Source organism: Bidens hawaiensis, unplaced genomic scaffold, assembly GCF_021521415.1.
Source record: "Bidens hawaiensis isolate Kalapana, Puna unplaced genomic scaffold, B.hawaiensis_p1.1 tig00027138_1, whole genome shotgun sequence".
NCBI classification, from domain to species: Eukaryota; Viridiplantae; Streptophyta; class Magnoliopsida; order Asterales; family Asteraceae; genus Bidens; species Bidens hawaiensis.
In genome coordinates, this window is record NW_027494387.1 from 96,993 (window position 1) to 113,417 (window position 16,425).

The 16,425-nt window shown below is 31.2% G+C and overlaps 1 protein-coding gene across 1 annotated transcript; it reads left to right on the forward strand.

The window, feature by feature from the left end:
• The first annotated feature begins 10,894 nt into the window (after positions 1-10,894).
• On the forward strand, positions 10,895-12,612 carry LOC143574893 (LOB domain-containing protein 1-like). The gene is made up of 2 exons (XM_077059400.1): positions 10,895-11,340; positions 12,039-12,612. The coding sequence occupies exons 1-2, from the start codon at positions 11,008-11,010 to the stop codon at positions 12,366-12,368; spliced, it is 663 nt and encodes a 220-aa protein (XP_076915515.1). The 5' UTR covers positions 10,895-11,007; the 3' UTR covers positions 12,369-12,612.
• The last annotated feature ends 3,813 nt before the right edge of the window (positions 12,613-16,425 follow it).

The following is a 16,425-nucleotide window of genomic DNA, read 5'->3' on the forward strand; positions in this document are numbered from 1 at the left end:
TGAAACAACGTTTATTCGGTTGATAAGGCACATGTGTGGCGGCGAGTTGACATACACAAATAGTTCAGTCATTATAGGTTAGGTTCACTATGATTATAGGTTAGGTTTATTATGGTTCCAGTACTAAATTTAAAAATAATTTCATCAAATAAACATATTAAAAAAAAGAAAAAGAAAATTAATAAAATATTTAAAAAAAAAATTGTGACACCAACTATCAATATTTATTAAATATGCAACGAACAAACCGTTTTGTTGGAGGTTAAATGCCCGAATCAACCTTCAAGTGGTTGTGGGGTAAGAAATTAGTTCAGTACTCTATCGAACACATCATGTTAAATATAGTTTCTACTGGTTTTCTATTATAAACTCAAAGGTTATCGGTAGAGAAAAACTATACTTTACCTGATTTTGCTAGTTAGTAGGAGTGATTTTCCGGACTTTGCCAATTAGTAGGATTTTAATGGAATCATGCGAGTTTTCCGACAATTAAAATATCATGTTCGAGTTGGGTTAATTTAGAAAACCCACCAACACTTTTCTCTTTCTTTCAATAAACTTATAATTAGTTAATGTATTCAATACGATAAATAAAATATACTATCAATATAACAGTCAATATTCTTTTTATATGAAATAACTTTGCAGTTTGTAAAAGTAAGATGCACAATGAACAAATTTGATTTGTTCAATCTACTTTGTATTATTTTCAATTACTTTATAGTTTTTACTCTCTAAAAATATAAAAATATTGCCAAACATACCTCTTTTTGTAACAAAATGCGTTTACAGGGTACGTAATGAATGAAGTGCGTGAAGTTGGTAAGTTAGAGAATATAAGAATTTAAGTAACAAATTAGTAAATGAAGTCGGTCATGGATAAGCAATTAAGATGTACACACATGCATTAGTTTATTAAATCAGTCTACCTTTTCGACTGGGCACAATATATATGATGTACACACATGCATTAGTTTATTAAATCAGTCTACCTTTTCGACTGGGCACAATATATATGATGTACACACATTGTTTTTAATAAATCATGCACGAATAGTTAGAATATGAACTCGACCCGTTTTCATCATATGGTTTCTCCACAAAGCGGCTCACCTTTTTTTTTTTCTCTTTCCTTTTTTTTTCTTCATGTGATAACAAGAACATTAAATTAATTAATTTTTTATTGAGTGTATGTGACTAATGTGAGTGAGTTGTGACATGTATTATTTTTAGAATCAATGTCTAACTATATATCGATATGATTAATCGATTATGAACTGTTATTGTATGTTTTAATACAGATTATAATTTGTAGTGTCTTAAAAAAATACAGTAATATTGTTCCAATGTCAAGTGTTATATATGATGGTCGAGAGAGAATTGAGGGAGTATGTTTATTGTTTAAATTAAGAAGGTTATGCATATTCTGTTATTTATCGTATAGGAATTTGTATTCAACCGTAAGAATGAAATGCACTTGGTTTCCTTTATCATGTTTGACACCGAGAAAATACGATCATTAAATATCTTTTCATTCTTTGCTTTCAAATTGACCATGTAATAGCCCAGACCGTTTGCACCGCTAGACATTCTTTCTTGTTTCTTTTGAGAAAGCTTGGTAATCAAGAATTTCCTAAACCGAATCAAAACCAACTCGTCTTGGTAGCTTTACCCAATTGTGTCCCATTGACCAAATTTTCTTAACAGTCGGGCACTTCACCATCAAATGCAAAGTGAATTCTGGATGTAGTTTGCATAATGCATATGCAACAAATATCTCCCAAATCAATACCTCTAATAGACAACACCATTTTAATTGAGTTCTGGTCTAAAAGTAGTCTAAAAATAAAACAATTGACCTTTATTATCAATACCCATTTTAAGTTTTTAACCAATACCTGAGTTCTACAATTACTTGATGCTCTATGTTATTCAACTCCCATCTCATTGAGTTTTAGATAAACCTTGGGTTATTATGTTTCAGTGTAAGATCACATTTTTATTTATTTTAATGTTTAATACTTTAATTTGCCCAAAACATAGTAAAATGAAGTAATTGAGATAACTTGCTATGTTTAACTAGGACACGTTTTTATTTATTTTAATGTTTTATTTGCACAAAACTGAGCAGTAGAAATATTTTATTAAATGTGTATTTTGTCTTAGCTAGGATGGGCCAAAACAATGGTCAATATAGATAAAAGGAACCATAAGTGAAGAAAGTCATATTTACTATGCCACACCTTTTTATTCTCTGGTCTTAGGCAGTTAGGCTCGCTAGATCCACAACATGCAAGTAATATAAAAATTGCTGACTTATAAACATACCCTACATTTTCATCGCATCCTTTTAAAAACAACTTTTTTTTCGTTCTTTTGTTTTAGTGTGAGAAAGAAAATCTCTAGAATCTGCATATGTAGTAAATAGTAATAATCAGGATAGAGCCGTTCAAAAAGTTGTTCGAAGCTCGTTCAGGAAAAGTAAAAAAAAGCTTGCTAGAATTAGCTCTATAATCTATAATCTTTATACACCTCAAGTTTTAATAAGTTAACAGTTATAACCCTTAAAATTTTTTAACATCTCAAATCTCAAGTTTCATAAATTATAAGTTATAAAAATAACCTCACAAGTTACTTTTTACTCAAGTTAAAAAATAATTAACTTAACAAGTTTAAGATGAAAACCCTTAAGCTCCATTAAATTATACAAATAACTCACAAGTTTTTAATACAACAACCCAAGTTTTAATGACCGAAGCCATAATGATCGAAGTCGTGTCCCGTTGTTGCATGTTGGTTTTCTTTCACTCTACATACACAGATTCGTGCTCGTAACGTGCAAAGACAAGCAACTTGTTATTTATTAAAAGTTCATTTTAAAGTTGTTTTAAATATAGCATAACCGATTTAGAGCATGTTTGTATTGAGTTTAAAACAGCTTATTGATTTATTGGATTTAAAAAAAAAAAATTTTGAAAAACCAATATTTGATGCTTTTAAAAAATTGTTTTTTAACTTTTTCAAAAAGCTTAGATAAAAACGATTTTTGTAATTGTCAAACATATTTTATTTAACTTATTGAAAAAGCCAATAAGTCAGTAAGGTGTTTACAAACTCAATCCCAAATATATTCTTTGTATAATTTTTGCAATTTTTTAAAATTCAATAGACGTTGTTTAGTAAAAAAAAAATGGAGTTCTATTAAAATTTTGAAAAATATGTATGTTTATTTTCTAAATGTATAAACTATAAGTTCTATTTGTTTACACAAATTGTTAATTTCACACCTGCACTTCTTAATCGCTTTAACCACATATCCAATTACAAAACTAAAATTATTCCAGTGTTTTAACAACAATCTAAACATCTTTTAGCTTTTGAGTTTTGACACCATCTTATCAATTACATGGATTAGTAGTCTATGTCCAAAGCTGGCTATCAATATTCACGTTTTTGTAATGAAACAAGTATTGTAGGATATTACTTATGTTTTCTTGTTTGACATTAATGCTTCTAGCTTCTTAATTCTTTAGTCCTTCACGTATGGTTTACTTCGGTTTGTCACTTGTATCACACACACACATATACGTGTATCACTTGAATGACTATTTGCTATTTGTTAACATGTTTATTTGTTTATTTTATGGCGTTTGGAGATGTCCATCATAATCACATATAGTATGATCATACGACTGTCGTAGTAGCCAACGTCCTATTTGCATGACAATGGTTTTACTGACACTCTCAATGGCTTGATTGTTTATACTCACTAGAAATAATAGTTTTGCTCTTTATTTATTTATTATTATATTGTAATCAAAACTGGTGATCTACTAACTCAACATGTGTTGTTGACAAAAATATCTATTATGTACACATTTTCAGGTTTTCAATTGGATTGTTTATCAAGATGAAGGTCACGTAGAGATGACATTTAGGATTAAAACTTATACTAGATTATTTGATTTTGTTTTGTAATTTCCTTGAATTGTTGTACTTGAATTTTAAATTAATTAATTAGATATTGTCACTTTTAAATTGCATGATAGTACCCTGTGAACTTTAAACCAAAGCTCACGCCCTGACATTTCCGGCTTATGTTGGGGTGTGTCATAGATTAATGATTTAAATAATATTTTCCATCGATTCTATGTTTAGACGACCTAACTTACCTTTACTTGTAAAGGTAGCTAAGAATGGTTTTTAAAAATATATTTGATTGACCTTTCGAAATCGATGATGACATCTATGTTATTGTTTGGGTAAAGATAGTCTATGTTTAATTTATGGGATTGTGACGTTTGTGTAGTATTTTTTTGCTGCCATTAATGAAAGTTTCCAAGTTTAATGACCATATTGCATGTTTAAACCCAACCGTTGTGACACCCTAGGTCTGGGGTGTTACAAGTTAGTATCGAAGCAGTAGTTTGAGATATTTATGCATCTCCTAACGCCTGAACTTAAACTGAGAACAAGACACAATCAAAGATGTCAGTACGAATAGCTTGACGATGCCTCATATAGCTTGAGATAGATTATATGATGCCTTATAGACCTGTTGGGTGCCTCATTTGAGGTGGATTATAGTACGGATATGTTGTCTTTGATATAGAACACTTCAACAAGAATAATAACATGAAAGGTTAATAACATCTGCTCAATATTATTAATAGTTTACCTTACTTGCAGATTTCTATATGATTACCTAGCATGACAACGTTCATTTTTCAAAACTGTTTGCTATTAAAATGGTTTGGCAAGAAGGTGTTCAGTGTGGAGGTTGTATTGACATCAGGACATACAACCAATCAACAAAAATCAGTCGGAAGAAAGGGCCTTCATTGACACTGATATCAATGAAAGTGAGAACACTGTATCGGAACATGGTGCTACTCCGGAGGAAAATGAAGGTGAAGAGCAACTTACTCTGGAGCCAATTGTGAGTAGAGCCATTGCTAAATAAGTTGCCTATGTGTTGAAGTGAAGTCTTAAATATGCAATTTTGTTATGTATTTTGGGTGTGTTAGGGATTTCTTATTTAATCTTCTTATAACTTATATAAGTCATAAGTTATAAATTACAAAGTTGTAACTTAAGACTTATCCACTCACAATCTTAAACTTTCCAAACACTTTAAACTTGTAAATTATAAGTTATACATTAGATAAAATAAGCAATCCCAAACACCCCATTTATATATACATAATCTTTTATAATATCTTTAATAATATTATAAAAGAGGTATATTCTTTAGGGAACTAAAAGAAAGTAGGGAACCACACCATGAGTTTTACATGTAAAACTCATTAACAAATCTCATTTAAAAACTTATTTTTGCGTAACTTTGTTTAGGAATTTTGCGTATGAATACATGTAGAAGTCGTTCTAATATAAAATCTTTTTGGAAAAAAAATAACAATTTTTTACTATATTATATTAAAATGACTTTTACATGTGTTTATATGCAAAAGCTCAAAAAAAATTACACAAATAAGATTTTTTATATTTAAAACTAGGGGTTCTCTAGTTTCCCATCCCCCCCCCCCCCCCCCCCCCACCAAGCTGATCACTAGTCCCTTTAATTGAAAAGCTACTATCTATACATTTTCTAACAACCTTTGGAATCATCTCCAATACCCGGATAAGCTTTCCTGAGACGGAATGTCAGGAAAGAAACCCACCGTTGTGGGAAAACCCCGTTGAGTCAAGCCTTAAACTAGAAACCTTAAGATCTCAAACTTTAATCATTGCTTAATATTATTAGACCAGAAGACTAACGGAATATCATAAGCCTAACAAATACTTTTGTATATTTTCGAATAAGATAGTATATCATATAGAGTATTATATTCGTATTTTTTAGACAACATACTGACATACAAACAAACATTTAAAATATACAATTGTTAAATAATTTTCAACAGAAGAAAAAGTTAGTTTTCTAGAAGATAGATCTTCTCCCTATACGTTTGGGTCGCCGGACAAACACCCACCACTATATTCGATCGAGTTTCTGGCATAGCTGTCGTTTCTCTTAGGTGTTTCATTTTTCTTGTATATACATATGCGAAAAAGAAAAATATTAATCAAATGTTATAATTTTGAACAATATATATAAAGTCATATATGTTTTCTTGACACATTTGTATACCTAAAGGTCGTTCCTTTTTCACTAATTAAGTTAAAACTTTTTTAAAAACACATGTATAAATTACTCATTAACATTTGCTATTTTTCTATAACATATAGCCTTAGCATTACCAAACTAATGGGTCCTAGTTAGGGATTATTTGGGTTCCCGCTGCTAATACGTACGTGAGTTTAACCCTTTAGTTGAAATCGATGGAGATAATGATAATAAATCTTTAGTTAGGAGAATAAATCTCGGACTTGAAGCTTTGGCTCATTTCAGTTTGATTTATTTTTTGGACGGCAAATTGTTAAACCAATTTTTTTATTACAATATTTAAACTCTCAATATTTAGATCTTCATCTTAACAAACGTTTTGATACCAATAGACTACAACCCATTTATAATATGCAAAACATTAATTTCAAGATGGATGACTTAAACTATACCATAAAATAATTTCAATTTGAGTGGATGGTCAAAGACTCTAGATATGTATTTTCATTTTTCAGTGTGACCAAGTCGCTTCCATGTGGAGTTTATAATAAACAGAAGTATTGACCTTGGTCTGCCATCTTATTCTTTTACCCTTTAATTTTTATTAAAAATATACGATTTATCACAAAAAATAGTGTCATGTATTTTATACACTTGCTAGAGTGATTATTAAGTTACCTCGTTATAACACATGCCTTAGTACTTCGTAATTACGCAAATGAAAATTCACCATATCAATACTATCAATGCTAGTTAGGAGTAAACCTATCAAGTAAGATAAGTAATTTGTTTTTTTGCGATACGGTAGAATACTATAGTATTTTGTTACGGCAATTTTATAATTTTAAATGGTTCGCTAGCTTGCGAATAGCCTAATAGTGGATTCAACTTATTGCTAGGTTTTAAGAAGAACAAATGTTTTCTTTTAACCAAAATCACATAAAACATGAGTTGTTCAGAATATATAAAAATATCACCGTATTCAAAGTTGTCTTTGCCTTGTTTGGTTCAACTTTCTTCTTGTCAACCGTCAATCTTATCGTTTATGGTGTTAATGACCTTTCATAACTTTCATTTAATTCTTCTTACATCAATGATAAGGAAAAAAAAGTTAAAAAACATGAAAAGGATTTCCATATTTATCATCCGGTTTACCTACTTTAAACATTCCATTTGTATTCTATATTATTCCTATTGTTTTTTTACACGTCTTATCCGTTATTTTTCTTGGTTATACAGCTTGTATATCCCGGTTTCTTTAATAAATATGTTTACAACTCTCTTAAAACTAGGGATGAGCAAAGCATGTACTGATACGAATTCAATATAAGTATCAAATCGGTACCAAATTTTGAGTTTTCAGTGTCAGAACGATACCAGTAATTTCTTAATTTTGCCTTCAATATCGGTACCGAACTGAACATTTCAGTACCGATACTAAGAATTTGAGAAAATCGGTATCGGCACCCGCTCATCCCTACTTAAAACCTTGATCAAATCGTATTTTGATTTTAAGCACTCTGTTTCAAGCTTCCACCACCAAATTCTTCAAATGTTAATACAAATTGAAGACTTATGATTTTCAAAAGTTTTAAGTATTTTGTTCCCAAACAACTACTCCTCCACTATGTTAGTGGATGTTGTGGTTTCCCACGGTTCTTACTTCTTAGACCAAGGGTTATGATATACTCTTTTCGTGAAGGGGTGTCAAAGGAGTTTCCGCCATTAATGGCGGATGTTAAAGCATCGTGAGCGTTTTTTTTTTGTTCTTTTTAATTATTAATTAATAAAACAATCAATCATCTCACTCCACCATAATACATGTTTTCGAATGTGAAATGTGCACGTCCATTTGCCCCCTTATAGCTTATATGTATGGATTTACACATTTCACTCCTCCCATAACACATATTCTTATATTAACTTAACTTTCTCCGGTCCTTTGCTATATCTCGCAAAAGATTCACAACATATTTCTGACTAACTATGTGATCAATCAATGGTATGTGTTCAGTTAGGTTTATATATTGGTAGCATGTTCACCAAACTAGACGTGGATTGTTATTTGAAGATCTAAAATTATAAAAAGTGTGAGAAGGTATCATGATAGAAGGCACATACATGTGCATGAGCTTTAAGAATAAAGGGTAGTTGTGTCCATTTTGCGAGTGCCCGTCGAGAACAATATATGTAAAATGGATGCATCGTTGCAACAGCCACACACACAAGTGTAAGGGAGGAGGGGTCCTTGCATAGTCAAAACTCATTATAACAACGAATTTAGATGCACCGTAGTATAAGGAGACGCCGATTTAATTGAGTTAGACCCATTGTAGTAACTGTAGACGTCATTATTTATGAGTTAAACATTGTAGATAATTGTAGACGTCGTTGTAATTGATTTAGACATCTTGTATTAATGATAAACATCGTTGAGGTAGATACAATTTTTAACATGCTTGGATGCACAATTATGTTCATTACGATTGAGAAAACATCACTTTTCAAAGAAAATATATATGGCAATATTATACTAATATAAAATATAATACATTTCTAATTTTGTTGTTAAGTGTTTTAAAAAATAATAACATGTGTAAATACTATTTGAGATTCAATGTAAAAAAATAATAAATTATTTGAGATTCAAAAATTGATTGAGCTAGATTTGAACTTCTTGCAACCCTGTGGTTATTGAGCGAATGTATTTTGTAACCCCACTTTCGAATTTAAGCTATATGTACCCTCGATGTCCGCACACTGATGCACTTTGAGTCCAACTATCACTTAGTCTTAAATATTCGGTTTAGTTTATGTTGAAAATACGATTTTATCCCTTCACTTTGCACCCCTTTAATCTTCTTTCTATGACCTATCACCACCACCACCACCACCACTTGAACCGCCGCTATCTTCAACCACCACCGTCATGATCCCCTAACTCCATACCATCAAAGAAGGTGGGGGAAAATTAATTGTTTAACGACATACATTGTGTTGTTTGAGATTTGAGCAAGTAAACACAATACTAAACTAGCTTGATTCTGAAGTATCGCGTCCGCACGCATACAAACCCACATTTGAAATATGGATTATGTGTTCTGCTCAGATATTGCACTTGTTCTGGTCCATCATATTCTCTCAAAACATATACTCAAGTTCTTGCTCAAATATTCAATCTAAGTTTTATCCAGTCAAAACATTTGGGAACCACAAATACTTTTGATTTGAAAGTGATTCACGACTCTCAGATTTTCCGACGATAATCCATTTTGCAGAAAGTTCCCCAACACCTTGTTCAGTGGCGAATTACAATAAATCTATCGGTCGGTGAAAGTCTTCTGTTTTGTCATGATTTAATAGTAAAACATGCATATTAAGCAACTGTAAATGTGTAATAGAAATGAAAATATTTTTTTTAATAATTTGACTAATGCACTCATCGTGCTTGACTTTCATCTCATGTTTTTTAACTTTTTCAAAAAGCTTAGATAAAAACGATTTTTGTAATTGTCAAACATATTTTATTTAACTTATTGAAAAAGCCAATAAGTCAGTAAGGTGTTTACAAACTCAATCCCAAATATATTCTTTGTACAATTTTTGCAATTTTTTAAAATTCAATAGACGTTGTTTGGTAAAAAAAAATGGAGTTCTATTAAAATTTTGAAAAATATGTATGTTTATTTTCTAAATGTATAAACTATAAGTTCTATTTGTTTACACAAATTGGTAATTTCACACCTGCACTTCTTAATCGCTTTAACCACATATCCAATTAAAAAACTAAAATTATTCCAGTGTTTTAACAACAATCTAAACATCTTTTAGCTTTTGAGTTTTGACACCATCTTATCAATTACATGGATTAGTAGTCTATGTCCAAAGCTGGCTATCAATATTCACGTTTTTGTAATGAAACAAGTATTGTAGGATATTACTTATGTTTTCTTGTTTGACATTAATGCTTCTAGCTTCTTAATTCTTTAGTCCTTCACGTATGGTTTACTTCGGTTTGTCACTTGTATCACACACACACATATACGTGTAGAATGTTCTCGAGAGACCCTTATTTCTCCAACCCAAAGTTGAAAAGTATATATTACCCTCCTAAATGGAAGTATAATACTTTCAAAGTTAGCTACCGGTTATTTATTCCTCTTACAAGTTACAAATTTGACTTATTTTGACTGTCTTACCAATATAGTTCAATAAATGTTTACATAATAATATAACTGCTTAAATAATATGTATATATATATATATATATATATATATATATAGTTATAGCAACAATCAAAATGTTGAAAATGTCAACGTTTGAATTACCAGTATAAACTATTATCAATCAAAATAGTAATTTGAATTGTCAAATTCTAGTTGGTCTTTCATTTAATCCCCATATCAATATTTTTAATGCACGATGGGCATGACTGTAAAGTAACTTAAAAGGGACTTTAATTTGCAATGCAAAGTCTATATCATGTACTTTTTCTAGATCGATCACAAAATTCCAATTAACAAAATAAAATAAATACTTTTTATTATTTATTTCTAAATACATGCTAATAAATTAAATTAATATAATATAAATAAAATCATCATCACTAAAATACTAAAGTACACTGCCTCGTTGGTGTTCTAACTTCTAAGAAGATTGAACACAGACACACATGCTTGCCAGATAAAATCTAATGAACATGCTGATGTCATTATAATACTATGATGACATAATCCTATTTCATTTTGTATTCTCTCTCTTCTCTCCTATATATATATACACACTCATCCACCTTCTATGCATAATCAAACTATTCTCTTGTAACATTTTAACCTTTTAAGTTTTAACTAACATTTTTATTTTCAAATCCTCCCTACAAATGGAATATTCCGGTGACGGCGCCACCACACCAATGGCCATTCCGACCACCACACCTTCAAGTTACTCTTTATCTCAATCATCCAAAATTTGTACCAATACTAACTCCTCATCTCAGCTTAGTCCCACTAGTGTTCTGACTCCTCCACCGTCCAACCCGTCATCACCGCCACCTCCACCGGTGGTTCTCAGTCCCTGCGCCGCCTGCAAGATACTCAGGCGGAGGTGTGTTGAGAAATGTGTGTTGGCGCCTTATTTTCCACCAACCGAACCGCTTAAGTTCACTATCGCTCACCATGTGTTCGGAGCTAGCAACATCATCAAGTTGTTACAGGTAATGCAAAAATTACTATGTATCAACACTGGCAAGTGACAGAACTAGAACCTTTTATTTAGAGTTTTATTACAAGATTATTTCGTCTTACGAGTATAGTTAGCTAGGGGAGTAGCTAGGGGCAAACTCATTTTTAAATTGATTCTCTTGACCCTTTTCTGGTTTTGCCCTAGTCAGTTTTTATTAAAAGAGTTTTAACTAAATCTAGTCTCTTGTGGTATTGGTGACGAATTTTTCATTCGTCTAAGTTTAAATTTCGTCTTTACAACGATTTTTTTTTAAATATTAACGACGGATTCCAGCTGGTTATTAATTATAAATTTTAGAGTAGGAAAACAAAGTATGGATGCGATTAGTTTGAAGCGTTGTTTTTTTGGTTTAGGGTGTTCATATTATATAATGCTGAAAATGTATTAAATTAAAAAAAAAAAAATTGACCTAACTGATTAAATGCAACTTTATTAAATATGAATAGAAAAGTTACCATTTGAACATCTAAAAGCTAAATAGAAAATGTACCAATGTAGGGCCGTTCTAGACAAAGTTGACATTTGTTTGTATAAAAACAAAAAGATGAAGACACGTTAGTTACAACGGTGAATTAGTCGTATTTATATATTTTATTGATTGTTACATAAAGAGAAACAAGCTAGTTGCTTTCATATTGTATTGATGGTAATGTATTGTTTGATTTACAGGAACTTCCTGAGTCTCAAAGAGCGGATGCGGTTAGCAGTATGGTATATGAAGCTAATGCAAGACTCAGAGATCCTGTTTACGGGTGTGCGGGAGCAATTTGTCAACTTCAAAAGCAAGTGAGTGAGCTCCAAGCAGAGTTAGCCAAGGCCAAAGCCGAGGTGCTCAACATGCAATGCCAACAATCTAGTCTATTATCCATGGTTTTTATGGAGATGGATCAACAAGTGGTCGCACCACCAACTCGGCCACAACAAACACCTTATGATAACCTAAACTTCTACCCTGATGATGTCAACTTGGGCAGTGTATTTGAGCCACTTTGGACATGAAACTAGCTAAGTACGATCGTCTTCAAGAATTGATCAACAAAACAAGTTTACAACTTGAAGGGAATAGGGAGGAAGTGAAATTAATATTTGTTAACAATAGTTTGTGAGATTTTATTATACTTCAATTTAATGATCTATAAAGATATACAAAATAAATGAGATATTACTAAAGAGGTAGATGGAGAGGAAGAAAAGTGTCATTGTACTAATAATATACCAAATCTTGATTTATAATCAAGTTATGGGTGACCTAATTTTTCTATTCTAATTTATTAAATTCTCCAATTGGTTTATATTGTCAAACTTGTTATTGACTTAACTACCCTTTTGACACTTTTGAAGTTTAGACTTTATTTATTTATTTATTTTGCTTACAAATATTTAGAAGATTTTATAGTTGATTGATGACTAGACAAATTGTATAGTTGTGGAAGTTGGAGTTCATAAAATTTTCAAACATGTGGAAGTTCTAAATTGGAAACAAAGGCCTGGGGGGGGGGGGGGGGGTGTCACATCATTTAGTTAGACCAAATAATACACCACTAAACAAATACAGAAATTACATATATAAAAACAATTATAAAATAACTAACAAGAAATAGAAATATTATAGTTTAATTTCTTATATAAAATGAATATAAATAAATTATATATATAAATATATATATATATATATATATATATATATATATATGAAAACTTTAAAAGCTTTATGTTGTTCTCCACCTCCTCTCAAGTTATCAGATTGTTTTTTTTTGTAAATGAATATTTCTCATGCATTTGACCGAATATATGGATATGGATCTCACAAAACCCAGATAACCCTTAAGCGGGTTATATATCTCATTAAATTAAAAATTAATCTTACCAAATATTTGATATGAAAATCTTATAATATAGGATATACTAAAAATTAATATCCGATTTTTTTAAAAAAAAGATATTATATATAATTAAGAAACAATTTTATTGTAAAAAAATTAAACGGGTCATAAGTTTTACCAAACTCAGATAATTTTTAAACGTGTTACAACATCTAATTATTTGTGAAAACCTTTCATAATGAAAACTTAAGTATATTATTAACTTACTTATAATAAATAATTAAAATTAAAATTCAAAAAGTATATAAATATTAAAAACAAAAAATATAAAACACTCACCATAATACATGACATAAAAGGTTATAAGATAAAATGATTAACATGCATTGGTTACGCGTTCTGGATTTACAAATGTGGCATACAACTCGAATGCAAATCTGAAACCGCGTCTACATCATGTGCATATCTTCGAATAAAAACCCTACATCACGTGCAAAGCCAATATATTCTTTAATTATTTTTATATTAACTAAAATGGTGTATTATTTGAAAATGTTTACATTCACACACAGTATAATATATTAATAGATTTATATATAATAATATGATTCTCATTGTTGACAAACTTGTACACGTTAATATTTTTGTTAACTGCCTGATGTTAAGTCTAGTTTTATTTAAATAATCATGTTAACAATATACGGAGTAATTTTTATTTTTCCGGTGTCATAACGAAGTTTTATATAATTTACTATAAAACGATTACAATAAAGTGGCAGACAAACGGGCAACAAGCTGCGCCGCAACCCCCTTTTGAATATAATAAAGAATATATTTAATAGATTTTAAACACCAAACCCCCTTCAAAGTCACCATTGCCCCTCTCTGATTACCATCCCACAAGCTTATGTTAGTTGATTTGAGACCCAGAGTAGAGTAAGTTGCACTTTTAAATAGCCCATGCTTATTATATCTCTTCTAGTTGTTATAGTGGATGTAAACTAGCTTCTTTTTTTCTTTTGGGGAGAATCCAATGAACATACGATAGCTTTCTTCAGGAAGAGTCCAATCGTTATAGTGGACTTACGAGGGCGTGCTTCTGACGGGAAGAGTCCAAGTATATGCGGTTTTTTAAGAGTCCAATTGTTAGATATGAAAGTTAACGTGACATAGTCGATAGTAGTATGTCCACATGATATACCACATGTTGTTTTACATAAAGAGTACGACAGTAATGCAATATGTTTCATATTTTAAACCATTGAAAGTAATATAAAGATAGAACTCACTCAACAACAATGACATTTAGCAGCATATCGGATAAATCTTAGAGCATATTCAGGACATGGGGGCTTGCTACTAGGCACCAGAGCGAGCTATCTATTTGGAATATTATGGTGATGAGTGGGTGAATGGATGTGCTTATAACGTTTAACATTGCGTGTTTTAGTTGCTTTATTATATCGAGCGTGGTGACTTTGTTCAGTTTTGTACGTGCAGGTAACATACACTTAAACGAGCATTTTGAAGCTATTACAGTGAAATTTAAGCAAAACCCGAGAGAAAGGATGCACGTGGAAGGCCGTTATGATTTACGTATTGAAAAGGAAGAACCGCGGTCATTTTGACCTACAACGTAGCCCACACCGAGGAGGGCATAGGGCTATGCCCAAATGCAAATTTTGATCAGACCTGAATTATGGACGACATAAAGTGTATGCGGTGGTGGCGTTAGGTTACGCCCTTGGGGCCGTAAAGCAACCGTCCGTGGTGCAGCCTACACTGACTTATGAAAAATTTATGGCAAGTTTGTTTTTAAACCACTTATAATTCGAACAAACTCTAGATTGAAAATACACTTCCCATATCCATTTTGGACTCTTTCCCCTGCAACAACTCATTCCTATTTCGATCAATTGTTTCAAAATCCAGCATTAGTTTTGAAGATTCAATGATGATACAAGGCTAAATCCCTCCAATGATCACATCTGAGTGAACGTCAATTCAACTTGTGTTTAATTAACATTTAAAATGTTGGTTGTGCACATCATAATTTGATATCATGTTGATTTTATGCTAATCATTCTGGTGTTGGTTTATGTTCTTGCATGATTTAACTAGTAGTGGTGTTAATAGAACTCGCTAAGTTTTGTTTCAGGACTATCACTGGTTTCTTATAGAGTCATCGTTAATGGCTTCCCAACGAATACATTTAGGTTAATAGTTAGTTGCAGAATCAGAAACCCCTAGTGGTCAGGCATTTCTCCAACTATTTTCAGAACTTAGTAGTTATTTTTGGAACTCCATTCATAATCCAATTCATAAAGCCCCACTTGACATTGATTTTCCACCTAGATTATAACATCTCGGGTTTTTCGTATTTGAATTCGTTTATGTCAAACCCGACTCGGAATGTAATTCGGATCTTTCGAATTATTTAAATTTTATATTTACTAGTATTTAACTTGGTTAAACTTAATTTATATTTTCTTAACTTTCAAACTCGTCAAACAACTCTTAAAAACCTTTAAAATCGTTTAAAATGACTAAAAATCGCATTTATAAAAGTACATGGACTATTTTTTACCCAAATCCCGAAACTTATGCCCCAAGTCATGCAATCATATATTATAAACTTGTCCACATTCATTTCTTGTTGTGCAAACAAAATCTCTAGGTTATTATACTTGATTTGGTCATATATTGATTATTCAGTTTCCTAAACGAATTATTCCTAATAAACAAGCCTTAACCCTTAATATTTAAACAAAACACATTATTTCTAAACCCTAAAACAATCTGGAATCTCAGCCCCCACCTCTAAAAAATCGTTCATGGTGTTTTCTTCAAAAACTTTCATCTTTCAGTTTGACTTTCAAGCTTCAAGACCATTTAACTCGTGTTTCCTCATCGTTTCATTCATCTTCCGGGTAAGTTGTCTTCATGAAAAACATTTGTGTATGTCTAACTAACAAAATCCCCAATCAATTTTACTTATTGATGGTGTTTTGTCGGTCAATTTCTCTCCGACCCGTTTTAGGGTATAATAGTCAAAATACTTGACTATCTGATTTCTCTATCTTCTGATCGGAATTAGCTTTTGGGCTTGAATACTTTTATGTTTGTTTTGAAATTTTGGGTGTACTGGTCAAAACCCGACTTCCGACTCGAAATTCGAATTCTAAACTTTAACAGCTCCCTTAAATCGTTACAATCTCATAACTTGAGTTTTA

Bases quoted from the DNA above. Each gene is read 5' to 3' on its own strand.
- LOC143574893 (XM_077059400.1), top strand. From the start codon at position 11,008: ATGGAATATTCCGGTGACGGCGCCACCACACCAATGGCCATTCCGACC. The intron at 11,341-12,038 runs GTAATGCAAAAA...TTTGATTTACAG, and splicing joins ACATCATCAAGTTGTTACAG to GAACTTCCTGAGTCTCAAAG.